Here is a 22,832-nt window from a genome sequence, read left to right on the forward strand (position 1 = left end):
CCTTATACCTCTCAAATAATTAGGCTCATCTATTTACATTTTCGGCTCCATCACATACGTCTAAGTCATTGGATGTATTGTATTACACTTTCATCAGAACATCTGCTGAAGTCAACAAACGGGACGACAGACCGAGAACAGTCTGACCGGACATCTTAACGGAGGAGATGTTGCAGTCCAACCCCTCCCATCGCTGTGCGCGGAAAGGCGCACACGCTCGTGCTCTTTACGCATCGTTTTGGCCGTACGTTTCCTATAAAATTCACTTTCATCGGGGGACACCTACAGCTCAGCCTCGAATCTTTTCCTGTCTTTCGAGTGATGCACAAGGATACCTTAATGAGATCATTACCCTGGGTAGAGAAGCCTAGCTTGCGCGATTGCGGATTCGCTGCTTGAAGGGCAGACGAAACCGCAAGGATTACATTCATTCATTTATATTGGAGTGTACTGCAGGACTGATAAATACACGAAGTCAGTGTGGGTGGTAGGGTACATTCTGAGCAGGGACCGGCAAGTGTAAACAGATACGGATGAGGTAAACATTGTCAGACCTCATTTTCCGTTACCTCCTTCATTTCCTTTATCTGCCGCAGAGACTAGCAAAACGTGCGGACTTGGTTTTTCACAAGGAAAACCTGATAAGAGAAATAACAGGCTAAGTACAGAGAGTTATGGGTTGTTGTTTTTTGCAATTAACTGCAGCATAAGGAGACCCACGCTTTTAAGGATGTAGGACATCATCGCATGCAGGGAAGTTTGTGTTTTAACTGCGCAGCCAGAGTTTCCACCGATCTGCTGGACTGATGTGATTCTTTCCTCCTCGTCTGCGGCCAGGCTGCAGGCATCTTCGTCGGAGGTGTTCCCTCGTTGCCTTGGCGATTTAAGTTTAATCGCATCTTCGACAACGTGATGCAACCTACCACAACAGTTGCTATTTGTTGAAAGATTCCAGATTTCAACGTTATACCAAACATCCCATAGGCCAACTGGTGTGGTATTTTGGTTGAATTGTTGAGAAGTGCTGTCCCTTTCAAGGTATGTTGTGACTGATGTGATTATTTTACATCCAAAGAAGAATAACTTACCAAAACTTCTAGCTCACAAAGAGTCGGGCGGGTATGGGCGTATGACCAATTACCTTCTCAGTGAACGCGAACCCTTTTAGCGATAGCCATTTGGACGCCTGTAAGGTGTGTATAGCTTTGTAAAATGTCCTTAAGGACTTAGAGGTCTGTGTTTATCTCTTACAGAAATTGCCACATGCAGCCACGGGAAAGGTGAAGTCAGGAGTGATGCCTCTGGAGGCATCTCTGGTTCAATTCTGGAGTTTTTTTTTTTTTGGCTCTGACCTTTTGTGGTAGTCGACATATCTGAATGACTTTCAGACTAAAGCGATACTATGAGCAATTCATACAAGGGCGTTACCGTTAGTGATGCCAAGTTAGCATGAGTCTTGGGAAAGGACGCAGTGTATACTAACAACAAAGCATGGGAGCAAAACAGACAAAGGGGGCTGAGGCTGGCCCGAGCCCTCACCACGGCTGGAAACGGACACCGACGAAGGAGCGGAGCGGAGATTTATTCGCCTCGTTCATGTTGAGGTCAGGGGACAGACTCAGCCGAAGCGGGACCCCTCCTCCTTACCAGCGACGCATTGGGATGATTCAGGAGATGATGATGATGGCAAAACAGGGAAAACAAGACGAGGCAACAGAGATGCTGAAAACACTCCGACAGGTATGATGATGCAGACCATATTATCCTGCGTAGCTAAAACGTCACCCAACACTTGTCTCAGCATCCGTAAACCTCTTCTCACCGAGTTGCCTTTGGAGCTGTCACTCAGTCTCTTAGTCCTTAGAGGACACCATTGTGCTGCCACAAGGCTTTCTAAAAGACAGGGCTCACACTTTTAAAGTAGGAATCAGTTTTACACAAATAGAGTAAGAAAACTGATTTTTTTTTTATTCTTATAAAAAGAGTAGGCCTACACCTTTCGCTTATGGTTTTGCAAATTGAGTCATCAATGTTTTTGGTTATCATTTAACATTTATTCAAATGGCATGTCTGTCCAGACATGGCATGTTAAAAAGCACAGTGATTGTTATCAACCTGCTGAAATGACGCCTCACCGAGTTCCACCTTGCCACTAAAAATGCTGATACAGAGGTGCAATTATCCCAGAGCCTGGTTCCCTGTAATGTGATCAGACCCTCACTGCCAGTGACATTGTGGGCTTCTGTTCCAGTGGACTAGAGGGCAAGTATGAAGAGCTCTGATGCCGAGGTCAAAGAATAAAGCTTCTCAGAGTCTCGGCCACTCCACCTAATGCCCAGTCACATTTAAAATGTCTCCTCATTTGCATGGATTACGGATAAACTCTGAGGGATAAACTCCCTTTAGGTCATCCCAATGACTTAATAGACTGGCGGAGAGTTCCCATGTCTGATTGTTGCATCTTTACCCCAGTGTGTGTGTGTGTGTGTGTGTGTGTGTGTGTGTGTGTGTGTGTGTGTGTGTTGATTCACACACTCCATCCCCTGCTTCTCTGTGAGGCTGGCACAGATGCCCAGGGGCCTGTGCTGTTGATGCAATTAGAGGAGCCATGCAATTTATTACTCGTCCGTGATGCCATTCAACTGCACTGGGGCGCTGAGTGATGGAGCAAGCTGAGATGGGCGGTCCTGGGAGACTGAGGGGCTGCAAACAGGTGGAGGGAGGCACTACTGAGAGAGAGGGAGACTGCTGTTCGAGTCTCAACACAGCACAGCAGTTAATGCCGAGGCTGCTGAAGAGTTTAGGTGTTGCATTCACAGTGCCGCTCTCCATGAATGCGCCCAGATTGTGGTGGGAGTTGGGCATATTGTGTGGGAGTGTGTTTAAGTGGGTCAGTATTGTTGGCTAAGTCCCAGAGCAACGCTGAGCTATAAATGAGTATGGCCGTAGTCATTCAGAACAGGGCTCTTGCAGCATTGTTGGGTTGTGAAGTCGGCTTCAGGGTGTCCTGGTGTGTGCACAACTTGATGCATTTCAGTCCGCCACTGCTTATTCCTGTCACCATTGCACTTCAGTATTGTTTTCCAATACAAGCGGCTCTCGGACAAAGATTTGCTGGGAATAGACTATCTTGTCCCTCAAGGGATTTTCCCTCATGGATTTCTCTGCTTATTAAGAGCAGGGATCAGAGGTTTAGTCGAGAGAAGATAGCTGATGCAAATCTGCAATCTTTTTGAGCATTAAGAAACCGCTACGTACTGGGAAGTATTATTGTGGCATCAGAACAGTTAGGAGCGTTCCTAGATTAGGGTTGGGTTCCATTCAGGAGTCAGCTGCTACTGTTTGGAGGAAGAAGTGCTGGCAGCTGGGCCTTTGCTGAACATGAATGTTTTTTAAAGCAGGCGGCATGATCATGCATATGCTGATTCCAATCTGGATATTCTGAATGAGGGTGGTGAAGAGAAGAGAGAGGGGGAGAGGGGGAAAGAGAGGGAGAGAGAGAGGGTGAGAGAGAGGGGGAGAGAGGGAGAGAGAGGGAGAGAGAGAGGGGAGAGAGAGAGGGGGAGAGAGGGGGGGGAGAGAGGGAGAGAGAGAGGGGGGGGAGAGAGGGAGAGAGAGGGAGAGAGAGGGGGAGAGGGGGAGGGAGAGAGAGGGAGGGAGAGAGAGGGAGAGATGAACGCGTTCTTTGTTCACCGGTAGCCAGGTGCACGTTGTTGCCCAGAGACCACTGAAGAAAGGATGGGTCTTTGATTGAATGGGAATTGATTAATTAGGGTGCAGCTCTGAGCACTAATATGGCATCAGGCTTTTCACTTCTCATCAGTGAGCGTGGTCCTTTTCCACAGCTTTGATGTGGCATTGAGGCGATCCGCATGGCCAGAATTTGGCACCCGATTTGTGTGTGTAACGCACTTCCCCTCAGTTCCAAGAGCCACCATTCAGATCCTTTATTTGTTACACATCCATGTATATTTGATGTCAAGGCATATTAAAAATGCCTGCATTTACCAGGCAAGTGTACGAATCAATTTATTCCTCCCATCTCTGCCCCACCTCCTCACTTCTTGTCACCTTCTTCTCTACCAGGCTTAGAGCATCTAACTCACCTGGCAACAAGTTAGAGCATCCAGCTTACCTGGCAACAGTCATACTGATAACTAGCAGCTTTAGCAGACCTGTTGCTTTGCTGAATGATTTGCTGCCATGATGTACTCCCACAGATATAAACCCAGCTGCTAATGTCACATGTCATCGGATCTCCAGTTAACATGCTATGTAGAAGTCATTATTTGCATTTGTACATAATGTACAAAGAACATTGCAGCAGAATATCAAGCTGTTTTGTACCACATAACCAGAATATCAAGCTGTTTTTGTATCACATTGAACTGTATTTTTATTGTTAGCTTTGTAAGAGCCCATCAAACCTAGCTGTAAATTGAAACATGGAAAACTAATCTTGAGCTGTTTAAATTCAGTTGTTACATTTTCAGTATTTGCAAAATGTAGCCAGACGCAGACACAGACACTTAACGAGCAGTTTATGTATAAACTGATCAACATTAAGGCTTTGTGAGTTTTCTTAGATCTCCTTAAGGGATATGAGTAAAAGCATGATCAGTGTAATTAAAGTAGCTGTAATAAACATTTTAACATTACTTGCTAACATCCCACTGCTTGGGGCCACTCCTTCATCTCATTGTGCTGTGCTAGATTACCTATAGGGAAACATGCCTAGCTTTGTTCAGTGTCTGTATGTATGATATATGATAAGCCTGTTGGCAGTGTCGTCAGCTATAATCTACGCTGTGAAACGTTGGATATCTCCAGTTCTGTGAAAATGAACTCAATGTTCTGACACTCACAGCCTATCTCTGCTCTCCCTGTTAAGGATTTAGGAATGGAGTCCACGTCTCTGGATGATGTCCTCTACCGATACGCCAGCTTCCGCAACCTTGTGGATCCCATCACCCATGACCTGATCATCAGCTTGGCCAAATATATCCACTGCCCAAAAACGGTAATGTTCACACGCAGACAGACAGACAGACAGACACACACACACACACACACACACACACACACACACACACACACACACACACACACACAGACAAATATTACCTTTCCGTGAATTCCATTTTTTATTAACTGTGAAAGCAGATATAACCATTCTAATTTAAATATGCAGACGTGACTGGCAGAGTCTTTCATGAGGGCCCCTTAAGGCTTCAACAGGGTGGCATGCTGACTAGAATGATAACTGAACTTTTTTCCTGTACAGATATAGTTACTGAATTACAATAGGGTGCTTTCGCCCTTACTGTGGAAAACCAGAATGGGTGGCATTTGTCACAGGAAATGGCTAGCAAAAAATACCTCTCTTATATTAAATGGCAACCATGTGGAAGTGTGCACAAATGCCAAACATTTCCCATGTGATGTTCAGGGGTTTCTGGGCGTATGCTTTTTCATTGTCTCCCATGCAGTGCACTGCTTGAAAATTTTGTTTTCTTTTAAGTGAATGCCATGCTGCCTATTGCGCCTTTGAATAAAACCACAAATACGCCATGCAAACATACTGTGTACATTTATCACTTTGTCTGTGACTTTGTGTGCCTGCAGTATAAAAAAAACAATATTTATAAAGATAAGGGGTATAATCTATAAATGCTATATTAAGGCGCCTTCAAAATCCCTCCTTTAGATAAACATGATTTGTCATTCAGTTCATTATTCCCATCAATTTGTGAAGTGAAGGAGGAGACAGATTGATCGTGCACAGAAATAAAGACAGCGAGAGAGGAATGAGAGAGAGAGAGAGAGAGCAAGAGAGGTTGAGAGAGAGAGAAAGTGGGGAGTGGGAGAGAGAGCTAGAGAGAGATAGAAGAGGGCAGACAGAGCTCACAGCCATGCTGTGCTAACAGATGAGTCACTCAAAGCCCTGGCAGCTCTCAGAGGAGGTTGTGGCTGCTGTTTGGTGGAGCAGGACTGGTATTCACACACACACACACACACACACACAAACACACACACACACACACACACACACACACACACACACACACACACACACACACACACACACACACACACACACACACACACACACAAAGACATGCAAATGAAAACACACACACAAACACACATACGCAGACACACAAAAACTGATACAAACACATACACAGACTGACACAAAAAAACACACGCACACACATCTATGACTACAGATACAAGTACACACATCAAGTCACTGATTTCCACTGAAATCTTTTCAACAGCCTGTCACTGCTCCTCAGTGCCTGTCACACGGTGCTGAGTGTATGATTATTCTGCCAGGGGAGTGTGTGTCTGACTGCAGTGGTACTCTGAGCAAAAGGGGACCAGCCATGTGTTACACACACACAGTCAGCAGGAAGGCCCTGGTTCCCCACATGCTGTATACTCCCAGGGTACGTTATGCTGGAAGCTCTGAGTTAATTATATTTCTCCAGATGTGTCCTGGAATAGCTTCATACATTATATTTTGTAGGTTTCATGGCTATCTTACACACAGTTATATTAGTTGTACAACCCCAAATCAGAAAAAGTTGGGAAGGTATTGAAAATGCAAATTAAAAAAAGAAAGCAGTAATTTATATATTTACCTTGACTTGTATTTCATTGCAGACAGTATGAACACAATATATTTCATATTTTGTCTGCATTCCAAAAAAAGTTGGAAGATTTGACCTGTGGTGATTTGGTCCAAAAGCAGCATTCAGGAAAGGCCTAGTCCATTTGGAGCAAAGATGGGCAGAGGATCGTTAGTTTGCCAACAAATACGTGAGCAAATTATTGAAATGTTTAAAAACAATGTTTCTCAAAGAAAGATAGGAAGGGATTTGGATATTTCACCCTCCACGGTGCATAACATAATTAAAAGATTCAAGGAATCTGCTGCCTTCAAGACAACACCTTTACAGGGACGCCCATGCATATTTCAACAAGACAATGCAAAACCACATTCTGCACACATTTCAAACGCATGGCTGAGGAAGAAGAGTGTGCGGGTTCTGTACTGGCCTGCCTGCAGTCCTGACTTGTCCCCAATAGAGAATGTGTGGCACATTTTGAAACGCAAAAGATCCTGTACCGTTGCACACCTTATGGGACAAAGTTACACCTGAAATGCTTCATTACCTGGTGTTTTCAGTCCCTAAACATCTTTAGTGTTGTGAAAAGGAATGGCAACATTCCAAAGTGCTAAATGCTTTACTGTGCCAACTTTTTTTAAATATGTTGCAAGAATCGAAATTGAATTAAGTGTTTATTTTGGAAAAACAATCAAATTCATGAGGTAAAACATCAAATAGTGTGCTGTTATATTGTTTTCAATGTAATAAAGGTCAAAGAGAATGTACAAATCACTGTTTTCAGTTTTCATTTTAATTTACCTTTCCCGTCCCAACTTTTTCTGATTTGGGGTTGTATTAACTCTCCTGCGGTGTGCAGTCGTGATGCAGTATAGTGTCTTATTTTTTATTAGGTAAATGTGTATTGGGGCAAAGAATCCTGTTGGAGGAGTGATAATCACCTTTTTGTGATGATTTGCCTGCATGTAATTCCTTTTCATTATAAATTACCGATGCCTAGAACCAAGTCTGTCTGACTGTGGGTGCAATGAAAGGAGTATTCATGAAGACCAGTAGAGTGTGTGTGTGTGTGTGTGTGTGTGTGTGTGTGTGTGTGTGTGTGTGTGTGTGTGTGTGTGTGTGTGTGTGTGTGTGTGTGAGAGAGAGAGAGAGAGAGAGAGAGAGAGAGAGAGAGAGGGAGAAAGAAAGATAAAAAGAAAGGGGAGGGGGAAATATTTATGAATTATTGCATGGTACTATGACAACGAAATTATGCTCAGATTCAATAGGGTGGATGCAAACATATGACAGTTTAGATTACCATATCTTTCAAACATTTTAAATCACCATATATTATTCACTCTTTCCATGCCAGTGACAAATCCTCTCACTCACTGATTGAGTAGCTGTCTCTCTCTCTCTCTCTCTCTCTCTCTCTCACACACACACACACACACACACACACTGTAAAAGATAAATATTTGTATGGTTCTTATCCAGTCTCCTCTACGGCATAATAGCATTCATGGCTTGCCATGGATGAACTGACACGCGAGCAGGGGATGATTTCTGTACTGGTGTCAGTGTTCCATCTCACTCGCCGTTCTCAGAGTGTTCCACACAAACAGACTGTAAGCCAGCCGACATCAGCAGCTCCGGCTCCAGCCCCGGCCACTCCTCATCCCCCTCCAGTGAAAGCACTTTGTGTATGTGTGCACCCCTGAGCATTCGTGTGAAGCATGCAGGATTGATTTGTTGTTTGGTCAGCGACGAATGAGAAGCGCGAATTAATGGAGATCTCAGTGCAAGGGACTGGCAGCCGAGCTCACGGCTGCCCACATGCATTCTAATGTGGGGAGTCCATTCAGACGTCTCAGCCAAGGCCAGCCTGTCTTATGTGGGGGGGGGGGGGTCAGGAATAGAAACTTTGACATTGTTTGGCACGACACCTCCCACAGATCATTGTGTTACTGTCATGTGGTTAGTTGGGGAAATGAAGTGTTTGTGCTGCTGGGCTTGTCGTCACTTGATCTCCTGTCAGTGGTCATTAACTTGCTCTGTCCACAGTGTGATGGACACACTCTCACCCCACACACTGCTGCTTCTGTTCCTAGCCTTTGCCTTTCTCTTTTAGTCTCTCCCCATCCTCTCTTTCTGGTAGTCTACGGTATGTGGTTTTTTTTGTGCTCTCTCTGCATCTGTTTGGGTCACTCATCTCTGTGTTCTCTAGTCTATTTTCTGATGTTTGGCTTACTGTCATTCTCTCTGTCTCCCACGCTCCCTATTTTTCCCTTGTGTCTGTGTGTGTGTGTGTGTGTGTGTGTGTGTGTGTGTGTGTGCGTCTGTGTGTGTGTGTCTGTCTGTCTGTCTGTGTGTGTGTGTGTGTGTGTGTGTGCGTCTGTGTGTGTGTGTGTGTGTGTGTGTGTGTGTGTTGGGGGTGGGGTACTGGAGAAGTCCCACAGTCTCAGTCACTGTGGTTACATGGATTCGAATAACTGGCTTAGTCGGACTGAAATCGAATTATCCGTTTCATGTAAACACCTTTGTCCGACTATGTGCGGTCCGACTACGATCCGACTAACACCCCTGGATAACTCGATCCGATCCAGTTGATAGTTCGACTATTGCGGCATGTAACAGTGAATTGGATAAGGAACTGGACTTTGCGTCTTTGCGCATGCTCCCTCTCTCCCTGCCAGGTCGTGACCCGGAAGACGAAAGAGGGATAAGTTGTCTCAACTGTTCATACTAATGACACGGTTTTTTATGAATATCCTGCAGACTGTCTCACAAGCTTATTCTTGTTGATTATGAACAAACATAACAGAAGAGGTCCGAAGATATGAGCACCTTTACAACCCCTCCTTAAACACGTATAAGGACGTTCCACATTTTATTTGCTTAAAACACACAGCAGTACTGTCAAATCAGCTGTCACTCGGCTATTACCTGACCAAGGTTCCATGGCAATGTTCCGAAAGCCCATTTTTCCGACAGCCCGCTGTTCCGAAATTGTGAGTACAGCAACGTGAACCACTATAGCCCACATGCACATCCCAATGAATCACACAATTATAAACATATAAATGCCTTTATTTCACAAGCATTAACTTGAATTCAGAATATTATTATACACACATGCATTTGCATCGCGATGATACAAAAATATTTGTATGATTGCCAACGCATGCATGCTTTGTCAGTGCTTGACAAGATCTGCGTAATGTCCTGCGACAATCTGCCAGTGATTTCCTTCGCATGAGTGGTAGCCTACCCCATATTCAAAACCCGAGTAGGCTAAGTTAACAAATATTGCCTAGGAAAAGTTATATGAGTGATAGCCCGGTGAGCGTCTCCGCTCTGCTGTGCAAACGAAATGCTGTGTGTGTTTTGTGCCACTTAAAATATTTCTAAATTTTGCCAGGGGGACTATTTTTCGGAATATTGAGATTTCGGAATATCGGGCTTTAGGAACACTCGGTGATACTATTCACAACTAATGTGTCCTTCATTTGATCAAATATGATGAAATTTGGTATTGTGCCCGCGAAGCACGCGTGAGTTTAGTTTTGTTCAGTTATCTGGCGCTGAAAAAAACCACGAATAAGTACTGTCAAATCAGAAAGCAAATCAGCTGTCACTCGGCTATTACCTGACCAATACCTATCAAACTCGGTGATACTATTCACAACTAATTTGTCCTTCATTCTATCAAATATGATGAAATTTGGTATTGTGCCCGCGAGGCACGTGTGAGTTTAGTTTTGTTCAGTTATCTGGCGCTGAAAAAAACCACGAATAAGTACTGTCAAATCAGAAAGCAAATCAGCTGTCACTCGGCTATTACCTGACCAATACCTGTCAAACTCGGTGATACTATTCACAACTAATTTGTCCTTCATTCTATCAAATATGATGAAATTTGGTATTGTGCCCGCGAGGCACGCGTGAGTTTAGTTTTGTTCAGTTATCTGGCGCTGAAAAAAACCACGAATAAGTACTGTCAAATCAGAAAGCAAATCAGCTGTCACTCGGCTATTACCTGACCAATACCTATCAAACTCGGTGATACTATTCACAACTAATTTGTCCTTCATTTTATCAAATATGATGAAATTTGGTATTGTGCCCGTGAGGCAAGCGTGAGTTGAGTTTTGTTCGGTTATCTGGCGCTGAAAAAAAAAACACGAATAAGTACTGTCAAATCAGAAAGCAAATCAGCTGTCACTCGGCTATTACCCGACCAATACCTGTCAAACTCGGTGATACTATTCACAACTAATTTGTCCTTCATTCTATCAAATATGATAAAATTTGGTATTGCACCCGTGAGGCATACGTGAGTTGAGTTTTGTTCGGTTATTTGGCGCTGCCCTCTAAAGACAGAGACGTGACAGGTGGATCGAGATATTTTCCCGTAAATACCTTTACCTAAATACCTTTATAGACAACATCGATCATACACTCCCATTGCACTCAAACAACCACACTCAAACGAGGAGATCTTGTATCAATTAGCCTATTATGTATTGTATTAATTGCACAGAGTTCCAGTGGCGCATGCAGCCGTATGCACTGTGCGTACCTTCTGCTACGCGAGAAGAAAAAAAAAATATCATGAACGCATATTTATTACAATGGGGAAACTATAAAATCGGAGTACAGACAACTAATGCCCAGCGTTGACGATGCAGATACAGAGCTGGAAACAGCTAAATGAGTTACAGCCAAAACGCAGTGAACTTTATCAAGCCCTGGAAAGTTCGGCAAATTTCTACCCAAACATTCATTGCGTCCTGAAGGTCTTGTTGACAATGCCCGTTTCCACAGCGTCTGCTGAGCGGTCATTCAGTACAATGAGGCGTCTTAAGACATATCTACGAAAAGACTGACTGGACTTGCTCTCATGAATATTCACACAGATTTGGAAATCGACAGCGAAGAAGTACTAAAACAATTTGATGCAACTGGCAGAAAGGCAATGCGTTTAGGCTGTAACCCATTATTTGCGCGCGTGTGTGAATGTGCGTGCGTTTCTCTCGCCTTTTATCTTTCACCTTTGAATAATGTAACTTATAAACACATCGGCCCAGCAGAAACAAACAAACAAACAAACAACCCAAGAGGCAACACGCATTTCTGGACCGATGAACATACGCGATTCATGCTCAATCAACTGTTGTTGTTATTGGTAGTGGTGAAGAGGTCAAGCGGAAAGGGCTGTATCACCACTAGTTGTAATGAAAACAGCGCCACCTATCGTATCGGATATGACATGCTTTCGGCCAATGATTCGATTTATTCACTGCCATGTATATTGGGATAATAGCACTTGCCCCAAAAGATAGCATAGTCCGACTAAGCAAAGATTAGAATTATACCATCATGTAAACACACTGAGTGTTTGTGTTAAAGTCTCATAGCCTCTCTCTGCTCTTAACTTGTAGGAGGGCGACTCTCTGGGCGCCATGGAGAAGGTGTGCCGACAGCTGACCTACCACCTGAGCCCGCACACGCACTGGAGGCGGCAGGGCCTGCTGAAGAGGAAACCTCAGTCATGGTGAGCACTGTAAGCGGGTTGATGGGATGGGGGGGGGGGGGGGGGACACCTGTGTGTCACGTGGCCAGGGCGCAGAACCACAGCGTGGGCATCTGCTGCCTCGTAGGAGTCCCTGGAGCCGGGCTGAAGCAGCATCCGTGTCCTTCACACGCCAGCAGACTGTCAGCGAGTGCCAGCCAGAGCCTGAGTCACCTGCTGCCAGGGTCACCGTCCAATCAGATGGGCCAAAAATAAGCCACGCCACTGCTCTCGCAGTGCATGCACACTCACTCCTCTTTAACAATCAAAATCCCTTTAATGGACATCACTTTGTAGGGGAAAAAATATCACTAATCCCACATAATTGAATTGACGTAAGCTTTTTGCACACACAGGGATTCAGGCCTTCTTTCATTAATTAAAGTGATTAGTTCCTCTGAAATGAAAGAGTGTTTTTGCTTCTCCGGGGGAGCAGTCGGACTGAATCATCAGTCTCCCAGGCGTCCCTCCCCTCCCAAGACTGTCAGAGCAGTCAGCACTGGGAAACTAATGAAGAAGTGAAAAGCCACGACATCATTACGGATTCAGGGTCCCGAGACTCCCGGGTGGTGGCAGTGGTGTTTTTATGAGTCAGACTCAGTTGGCTGTGTTAGTGTCACTTCCGTATACAGAGCCGCTTTATTTAATTATTTTTGAACGTCTGCCATCTCACTCCTATTGATGAATAAGAGCTGTGTTTACTCAACTAAATGAATCAGGCCGCATAGGTGGCCTCCCAAGGCCTGGGCTCTCCTCCACTCTGCAGTGGCTGCTGGTTGTGTGGTATTTCAGTGACAGCTCTCTACTATACACACACTCAGCCTGCCTTTTGTGGCTTTGTCACTGCTGCCTTTGTGGATACTTGTGTGTGTGTGTGTCTGTGTCTGTGTGTGAGGGAATGAGTCTGTGTGTCTTTGTCAGTGTATTGGTGCATATGATGGACCAATGTGCAGCATGCAAAGCCTATTTATAGACAGCCGAGGTAGTCTGACAGTCTAGGGCGGAAGCAGAGTGCTTTGAGCTGGTTTCCGTGGTGCTGAAGCCCCCATGGCTGTGTTGGGGAATGAAGGGATCAGAACCCCTCGTGTTCCAGAATGTTCCTCTCTCATCCCCCCTGCATTCCTCCCATAGCCAGAGATTGTTTCCACCATGTAATCAAGCTGGAATGTCAGGACATCATCGTTCCTATTGTAAAGCTGCACGAACCTGGCTTATTGTTCTCTCTCTTTTTTTCGGGTTGCATTGTTTTCCATCTGCTGCGTGTTTTTTCTAGTCAGACTTAGTATTTGGTAATGGCTTTCATATTAATGTGAATTTCTGTTTTGCGTGTACTTGATTTTACTCACTCCATCAGGAACTGGGTATTCTAATGAGGAAACTACTGCTATGGTGCCTTGCTGTGAGAACATCTTGCTCTGTTCTTTATTGCCACTCTTATCTGGCAACCCCTCACTGCTTTTGACTGGCCGTAATCCTCAGTCCCCAAGCAACCAAGGATCTAATAGTGAATTAAGATGTTAAGCTGGACGTTGGGCTAACAGCAGTAACCAATTTTATGCAAGACACAGTAAGGCTCTGCAGTGAAACTGTGTGGAGATTTCTGCTAATAATTGTTTACTTAGAGGATATAGGGAGGGGTATCATGGTAATCTCAGCCAGACATTTCTCTATTTATACTTAGGCCAGAAGCAGGCCCCTCCAAATGCATTTCAAGATAGAGCTCACAAGCACCTCACACCAGAGGATAGCGGACCCCACTGACTTACACAAAGCTAGTTGCAAGTGTTCACATTCCAGAGTCTCTGTGTCACAGATAGGGGAGTGGCCCCAGCGTCAGGGCTGAGGCCACACTCTCTTGTGTCCTCATCCTCTGGCACTCTCGGCCTCTTCACCGCCCATGACTCACTTTCATTAATCTGTTTTGGCACTTTTTCAGCAGAGGAGGTAATTAGCAAGGGGACAGATCCACTAGAGAGGAGGGCTCTTCTGGCCGTTGTCTACAGCGAGCACAGACTTCTCGGTGACCTTTGCGCACTCGACGCTGCGCTGGTACTCACGGGGGCAGGCGCACATCAGGCAGAGATGCCCCATTTTCTCCTCAGGCGACCCTTTGATAGATGTTGTAGATTAGTGTGTTGCTGCTGTAATAGAAGGTCGGAACTATTCCATATCCACTGGATGAGTTTGTAAAAGAAAAATTGCATAAGTGACCCATTTTCATTCTCATATTTTCCCAAAAGTAGTGAAGTCTCTTCTTTCTCATTCTTTGATTTCAAATTGAAAGGTTGTTTTTCTCTGAGTAATGTGTACTGGGTTTGGTGTGGACATTTAGTTTTTGCATATTTCGGCTGCCATTAGTGCTGAAGCAGTCCAAGAGGGAAATATCTCAAAGTAAGTATTTCCTGAAAGCATCGCATGGCAAGAGTGGATTTGATTTCCACAAAGAGAGGAAATATTTTGTAGTTTAGAGGCTTAAACTGAGTCTTCTCACTTGCAATACACAAATTGTGTTTATTCCACACTCTACCAGGATTAAAATCAATGTTACCAATCGGTTATACAAAGATGTCATGGCACTTTTAAATTTTTATGTACAGAGTACAAACAGCTAGTCTTTTACAGAACCCCAGTGCCTCAATCCTTTTTAATATTTTATGAATAGTTGTCAACAACACTTGCTAGTTTGCTAATAGCTTGGTAACACAATAGATTAACCATATAATGTACTGCTTTAGTTAACACAATTCAACTGTTTACAGATTTAACAATGGAAATTGTCTCAAGGGGCTTCATAGAACCCAGAAGCCAGATCAGAAGGGGGGGGGGGGGGGGGGTGTTGAGGGACAGGAAAGAAGACAAGAGCAGCAGGAGAGGACCACTAAATTTGAACCCTAAAACCTAGCTTCTTTGCACGCTAACAGAAGTTACATAGATAAAATATATCTCCAGAGACAAAAATACACTATTTGTGTCAGTTATGGAGGTGGAACAGTTTGTTTACACAGAGCTAAGTGGTTTGCCCATGCATGGTAACAGCTGCAGTGCATATTGTCCATGTGTATTTGATGTCAAATGTCACTAAGTGGCTAATGTGAAACACATCGCCGCACTTCCAGACTCTGGCTGTGTGAGAGAGTGTGTGAGCACAAGTGAAGCAGGTGACTGGTGTTGTTTGGAGGACATGGCGTTTGGTTCCTGTCTGTCTGCTCCAGCTCCGCTGCACTGGGATTTGGTTTCCCAGCTCAGCAGCTGCCTGCTCGGCCCCATCTGCCATTAGCCAAGCCCAGGCGCGAGACAAGTGGGAGATCTGCAGGCAATAACAGGCCAGGAGGGCCTGGCAGCTCCAGCTCAGGTCTCTCGATGCCAGACGACTGACTGGTGGCAATAACCGCTCTTTGATTGAATTTCCTGTCCTTCGGTGCACTTTTTTGAGCTCTCCACTTTTTGGTCTGCATTCACGACTTAGCTGGTTTGAGAGACACAGAGAGGGTGTGAGTCTCTCTTTCTCTCTCTCTCTCTCTCTCTCTCTCTCTCTCTCTTTCTGTGTGTGTATGTGCGCGCTTGCGTGTGCATGACTTAATGTTAAAATTCTTTTATAACTCTGGGTGGAGAACACTGGAGACCATACACAGTTGAGGATGACATAAAGCTTAAAATATACATCTTACTTCTTATTGTTGAAATGTGAAAATTATTGTAGAGAAATGTGTATTTGTGTATGTGAGAGACAGACAGAGAGAGAGAGAGAGAGAAGATGAGGTGGGAGTCAGAGGGAGAGTGTGTGTGTGTGTGTGTGTGTGGGGTGAAGTAGTAGAAGTCAGGAGGAGGGAGGTGTGGTCCATATGTCGTGGGGCTGTAATAGCGTCATCTCTGAGGCATGTCTCAGGGTTCTCTCACGTGCACTCGCTCTCCCTACTTCCAAACTGGCCTCTCCACTCCCCCATCTCCTGCTGCTAGTACTTTCCACATGGACCCCGTTCTTCATGGTTTTTGCTTTTATTCGTTCAGAGACAGAACCCCTGCCTCTCTCCATCCGTTTTCTGCTGTGTCTCTCTCTGTTCTCTGTCTGAACTCTGATGTCGGGTCAAACTGTGAGATTGATTCTGCAAGTTTGAATCAATAGTTTTCTTTCTCACCTGCTGTTGTGTTCCCCAGCTGTTGCACAGGCTTACTCAGTATGCACAAGCTCTTCTTCCATCTCAGCTCTTCTTCCATCTCACACTCAGTCCAAAACCAGGTGTTTAGTGTGTTTGTGGATGTGTGATTCTTATCTGTTATCATCATACACCAATTATAGCACCTGCAGCACTTTGCACCTCAGCAATATTTCATGCAGAGGAGATTCTGAGCTGAATTTTGAATTGGCTTACATGTGGGACTGCAAACAGCTGTAATGCCATCCGTGGCAACTTGACATTTACCCAGAAGTAGCACTTGTTTGATTTGACACCATAAATAGTTTAAAAAACAATGAAGATGTTGGTTGTGCTCACATCAAAGGTACGTATACACTCAACTGTGTGTAAGTTCAGTCTGTGAAATCCTTCACTCCAAACAAATGGCTATTACTGTCTCTCTTCTTCACCCATCCCCCTCTCAAAAGAGTTAACACAAGCCTGGTGGGAGATGGCAAGGAAGAGAATGGAGAGGGAAAGGGAAAGTGAGAAAAGACTTGCGTTTGTCGTCTAGTGTGCTGCCAGGGTGATAATTGATCTCCAGAGGGGGAGAGAGAAAGAGGGAGAATTAGAGCGCACAAAGAGAGTTGCAGAACACGAAAGTGTAGCGATGGACAGCGTAATTGCAGAAACTGTGACACAAGAATGATGAGAGAAGAGGGGAAAAGATTGCGTGATGGCAGAAGCCCAGTATTGTGCTGAATCTGAAAATGACAGGGGGGGGGGGGCTTGAAAGCACATAAGAGACACAGAGGTCAAGAGTTTCCTCTGCCAATGTGGCTTCCACGACCTTCCCTGAATAATGGCCTAATGACTCTCTGGAATTTGATAACAAGCTCAGAAGTGGCCTGTCTGTCATGGACGCTGGTCTATGTCAGTCCTCTGGCATCCTTTGAGTTATACAGCCAGTCAATTACGCATTTATTAGCCAAGCCACTGTAGAAAGAAGAAGAAAGATGCATACAGTATTTTTTGTCATCACTGTCGGACTTGGATGATGAATAAAAACTGATCTGAGATAAAAAAAAAACAGGTGTCTTTCAGTGCAGCCCCAGAGCACTCGAGCACTGCATAGTACCATTAGCTGCCAGACAGACATTGATAGCTGATCTTGACATTGTCAATGAGCTTTTTCGAGATACTCTCCTGTAGGGCAACATAGTGGAGGGGTATGAAACTTGAGTCCAAACAACAGGAGATAATTCACAAAGCAGACAATGGTCTAGCTTTCAGAGATCACTCTTCAGTAAGCTATACAATCATGTTATCACAAAAAGCCCATGGATGCGCTGAATGCAATTTATTTTACATTGTAGATTAACCTCTAATTGGAGTGTCCTGTATCCCATTGCAGAGAGAAAGTTTGTTCAAAAAAGAGGACATTTTTTATTTGAAATACTGCCTCTGTGCACTGAATAGCTTTTCTTTTGTGTCATTTACTCTCATTCGTTTGGGAAATAGTATTTTTTGGAAGCTTCCACTCTCTCTTACTGTTTCATGTTTACACTTACTACATATTTAAAATTACTGCGGCAGTGAAGCAATGGACCAATGTATCCAGTCCATTAACAAGTAATGGGTGACTGAAGTGGTCTTGTGTAGAATAGGAAGTGGGTTGGGAGGCTTCAGCGCACTGAGGACCCAGAGGGGCCCGAGGAACGTGGGATTTTCAGTCTAAGCCAATGGAAGGGTGCAGAATCGATATCCTGTGTTCTGTTTTATTCATTTCCACTCGCCTTCTGCGGCTGTTTATGTTTGATAGTTCACTGGGAGGGGCGGAGGACGTGCAGGGTGAATCCGCCGAGGGAGAGGCGAGTGTGAGATCATACTCACATGACCACTGATTGTTTAAATATGGACTCCAAATAAAACCCAACTGCTGCAACTCTCCCCAAATGAAATATATTGCCACTCAAGCCCAGCTATTAACTGTTATGAACTGCCTGTACTGACAGTGTGCTGTTGACTCACAAACAGCATAGTTTGGTGATGTCATTATGAGATGATCTTACTTTTAGAGTTTATTTTTTGTACCTTTTCACCATTTTAGCTCGAGGGTAATCTCAGTGTTTTGTACTAATATTAGCTAATATTAATCCAGCTAGTGTTCCTCCCCCACCCCCCACCCCTTAGAAAAGCAGGGGAGAGGGGAGAGTATGCAGCAAGAATACTTAACAGTTGTTTTCTGTTTTCATTTGCACCTGGACGATATTCAAGTCTGATCCAAGCTTTGCTTTTTATGGCATTAGATACAGTACAGGCTTTCTGTGCTCATTCACTGCCAAGTCCAATCTCCCTGCTGGGGTTATTTTTAGCCCATAGTATACCATGTGTAGGGACTGCCGAATTTCAAATTTTTTACATTTTGTCTTTTACATGTAACACCTGGGGTGAGCAGGGCATATGAGGACCAACTCAAGGCCATAAACAACCACTCAGATTAGAAAACTAAGTGAGGCTGGTGCATTTAGCGGCTGATGCCTGGCTTTACACATTTGGGTAGTCGTGGGTAAGATAAGCAGAAGTAGGGTTGTGACCCTAACATCTTAGAGTTTCTCTAGAAGATAGCGGGTTCAGACAGTTGCCCCAAAATTATAATAATCACCAGCATTGTGGATAGTATAAAAAGCTCTCTGTGTTGACGACTGATTTCTTGGTTTTTTACTGCAGTTGGCTGGTTAGCAGAGCTTGAGTTAAAATAATTAATGGTCTGGACAATAAAAAGTAGTATAATTTATTAAGCACATAGAATTTATATAGCCCACAGAGACCTTGCTCTGTAAAGCAGAAACCTTGCAGGGTAATGCTGTTTAGAATGATGGTTACGAGCTGGGTCTGAGTAAAGGCTTCTTCCCTTCTGTATCCAGGCCTCATGTCAATTAGTTAATCATATTTTCTTTTCTTTTTCTCTCTGTAGACGAATGCTGCCCGCCTGGAGCCACAATCTTTTAATCTCAGAATGGTCTTATCATTACTCCCCATCCTTTCAGTGCTGTTATCTCTGCAAGGATTTCAAATGCATGAAATCATGACTCATCCCCCCTTTCAGACACATTTTGCGCAGAAACAGTATTTCTGAAATAACCATTTCATTATACAAGCAACAGGCACCTGCCTCTGTTTATTTGTTTCTTTCTCTGTTCTCTCTTTTTTCTGCTCATCCTTCTGTATTTCCCTAACTTGTCTCCCTTTCTTTTTCTCTCATTTCTCAGCTTGAAGTCAGTTTTGTCTGTCCCTCCAGCCAGTGGGGCCTTAGATCTGTCAGGCATTCCCCTGGGTGTGCGTGACATGGAGCGCCTGTGCACTCACCTCCAGCGCCACGCCTCGCGCACCTGCAGCCTGGAGCTAGGCTTCACCGACCTCACGGACGAGGCCTTCCTGCTGCTGCTGCCCACGCTGGCCGCCCTGCCCCGCCTCGAGACGCTGGCCCTCAACGGCAACCGGCTGACGCGTGCCGTGCTCAAGGAGCTCACCGACACCCTCAAGGACCCGGACAGCTTCCCTAGCGTCACGTGGATCGACCTGGGCAACAACGTGGACATCTTCTCCCTGCCGCAGCCCTTCCTGGTGAGCCTGCGGAAGCGCTGCCCCAAGCAGGGCAACCTTCCCACCATTCTGGAGTTTGGAGAGAGCCAGGCCAGCGAGCCCGAGTGCAGATTAGAGGAGGAGGACGAGGGAGACGACACCAACAGGACAGAGAGCACGGGAGAGCTGCGGTCCGAAGTAGAGGGAGAGTTGGAAGGGGAGATGGACGGAGAGCTGGAAATTGAGGAAATGATGGAGGAACTGTTGGACTTTGACAGAGAGGTGCAGGGCAAGGAAGACGAGGATGACAGCATGTGGACCATGGAGGAGCAAAGAGTCGGGAGAAAACCCATGCAGGGGAAGCAGAGCAAAGGGAAGAAGGGAAAAGAGGCAGTGAAAGCGGAGGGAGAGGATGACACCCACAGTCAGTCCTCACAGTTGTCTTGCTCCAGTCCGTCCCACAATTCCTCTGGGGCCTTTGAACTTCCCAAAGAGGACAGTGGGAATAGGGCAGCTCCTCACTCAGACAGTCTGACCTGAAAGGCCACACAGTGTAATTTATCTGTGCCATTCCCTTAAATGGGTGCTTCGTTTAGGGCAACAGAACATGTGCAAACCCTGTCGTCTCCAGTTCTGGGTAGCTTTGGTTGTGAGGTTTGCTGAACCAAAAGGATTGTGGGTGGTTATGGATGGTTCACTCTGAGGAGATGACAATCAACAAATGACAGCAAAGTATATGACTTAATTAGCCCTATCATATAATGTGTAATATAGTACTGCAGTCTGAACCACTCATTAAATAGAAAGATTATATTTTACAGTAAACTGGTATGTATTTAAAATGTCATTCAGGTGTCTCTCCCCTTTATCCTGTCCAGTTGCGGACATCTGCCTATGTGCCTGTGACATTGCTACCTTGCTGGTAAATGGATTGTGTATGTGTGGAGTTGGAAAGTAAGACAGAGACAGCGAGCAAGAGAGACATGTCTTCCTTCCTCTAATTCTCTGTCTTCAAATCTATGCACCCAGCTGTTAGAAATAACCAGCACTCCCCAGCCACAGTGTTCCTGCCCAGTATTTCCTAATCAATAAATACGTCCCAAAGCTTTAGGCTTTAGAGCAGGCGGATGTGCTGAGAGCAACTTTAATTAAGTGTTACCTTTAGAAGAGGGAACAAACCAAAAACCACATTGAAAAGGACCAGACAAGCGAGATAGGAAGTCCATCTTTGACAGTGTTTAGGGTCTGTACAAAAGCAAGCTGTCACTGTGAGAGAAAACAGTGCCTGAGGAAAGGGAATGAACCAAAGAGAGTCCTCTCCCTAGCTGTCCAGAGAGGCCTCAGACTGTGGAGGGAAGTTTCAGCTTGAAAACATGTTGTTAATGAGGACAAATTTGATATCACTGAAGCCATCCTAGCCACGCTCGTCCCTTTATTAACACTATACATAACCTCTCACAAATATTTCTTTACTTTATTTCTAGTCGAATTCACATATACTAAAATGTAACTTATATAATTAAATAGCTTTCATAAGTGTACAGTTATGAAGTAAGTGTGAGCAAACTGTTGTTCAATGACTTTTAGAGGCTGAGTGGGATAAGAAACTGCTTCAAACACATGTATCTGTCTTTTGCTAATTAGATGCTGCTATCTCTGTTTGCTTAGAGGCTGTACAACCATCCAAATATTATTGTGAATAATTATATCCCTCACAAGTTAGCCAATTGCAGTATTTTGGTCAATATTTCCCTTTTTCTTAGACCAATGAGAGCCTTTTATCCGTACAATTGAACAAACAGATACCCAGAGTGCACTTTAATGAAATATGTTTCTCATTCTCAGGTCCTCTCACCATAAAAGGAGCGCTTTCATCTCAGAGAAAGACGTTCTTTAGTGTCATTGTGTGTTTGTCAGAGCTCAAGTCATTAGTTTAAATAATGTCCAGTGAATCTATATGATGCAGATTTAGTGTAGCAGAGTGACCACTCACTGATAATAATGATCTATTCCAGACATGTTTGCACCATGTGTATATAGCCTAGTAGGTCTTTGTGGACCTGTCTGCATAATAGTTTGAGTTGATAACAAGGTAGGCGTATAAACAAACACTACAAATGTGATGTGAAGTAACATGAATCTGATGCAAATCTTTAAAACTGATCATTTTCATTTAACATTATTAATTGACAAAATAAAAAGATTATCATTTTTTGTGACACTGATGGTCTGAATAAATCTCAGATTCATGCCAATTGTTTCTTGTCCCCGTCCTACTGTTTTAGTCACTTTATTCCTTGAATCACAATTTTAATGTAATGTCAAAACATTTTACACGCATTGTATTGCTCCAAACCATGGCTAAACAATGTGTGTGCTATCCTCTTAAATAAATTGACAACCTCATGATCTTAAAGGGGGAGACAAGGTATATCTCTTATCTGTTCTCTCAAAGGTACATTCGATCAATATGTTGGGGAAACAGAGTGTGATGTTTTTGTTTTGTATTAAACAAACGTACTCTCCTCTTGGGATATCAGTGGCCCATAAACAAATCAGTGGACATAACAATGATGTTTTTCAATTTTACGTGCAAGCCAGCCCATGTCTGGGTGGATTTTAATACTATGATTATTTAGTAGCCTATGTTGTGCTTGTTTTGTAAACTGTGCCAATCAGATGCCATGCTTTCTTCTCTCTTCTTCCTCTGCACTGGACAAATGAGCATGATTCATAGGAGGGCTGTTTAAGAAGCCTATTGTCCACAAAGAACAAATATGTATCATTATGTGTACTGTATGGCTTCTTGACAAAGAAATAGAATGAATGTCATGTATAATAAATAAAAATAGAATCCATATCTGGGTAACGTGTAAGGATCATGACTGTCAAGTGCACTGAGTCACGAGGAAGACCGAAGTATAGCCTTCAAGATGGGTG

At 44.2% G+C, this 22,832-nt stretch overlaps 1 protein-coding gene across 1 annotated transcript; it reads left to right on the top strand.

Annotated features, from left to right (window-relative positions):
• Positions 1-43: 43 nt before the first annotated feature.
• Positions 44-22,757, top strand: lrrc75a (leucine rich repeat containing 75A). The gene is made up of 5 exons (XM_012836173.3): positions 44-1,038; positions 1,254-1,740; positions 4,892-5,020; positions 12,062-12,174; positions 19,580-22,757. Exons 2-5 carry the CDS (start codon positions 1,492-1,494, stop codon positions 20,430-20,432), a joined length of 1,344 nt encoding a protein of 447 aa, XP_012691627.1. The 5' UTR covers positions 44-1,038; positions 1,254-1,491; the 3' UTR covers positions 20,433-22,757.
• The last annotated feature ends 75 nt before the right edge of the window (positions 22,758-22,832 follow it).

The sequence above is a fragment of the Clupea harengus genome, chromosome 9 (genome assembly GCF_900700415.2).
Source record: "Clupea harengus chromosome 9, Ch_v2.0.2, whole genome shotgun sequence".
Lineage (NCBI taxonomy): Eukaryota > Metazoa > Chordata > Actinopteri > Clupeiformes > Clupeidae > Clupea > Clupea harengus.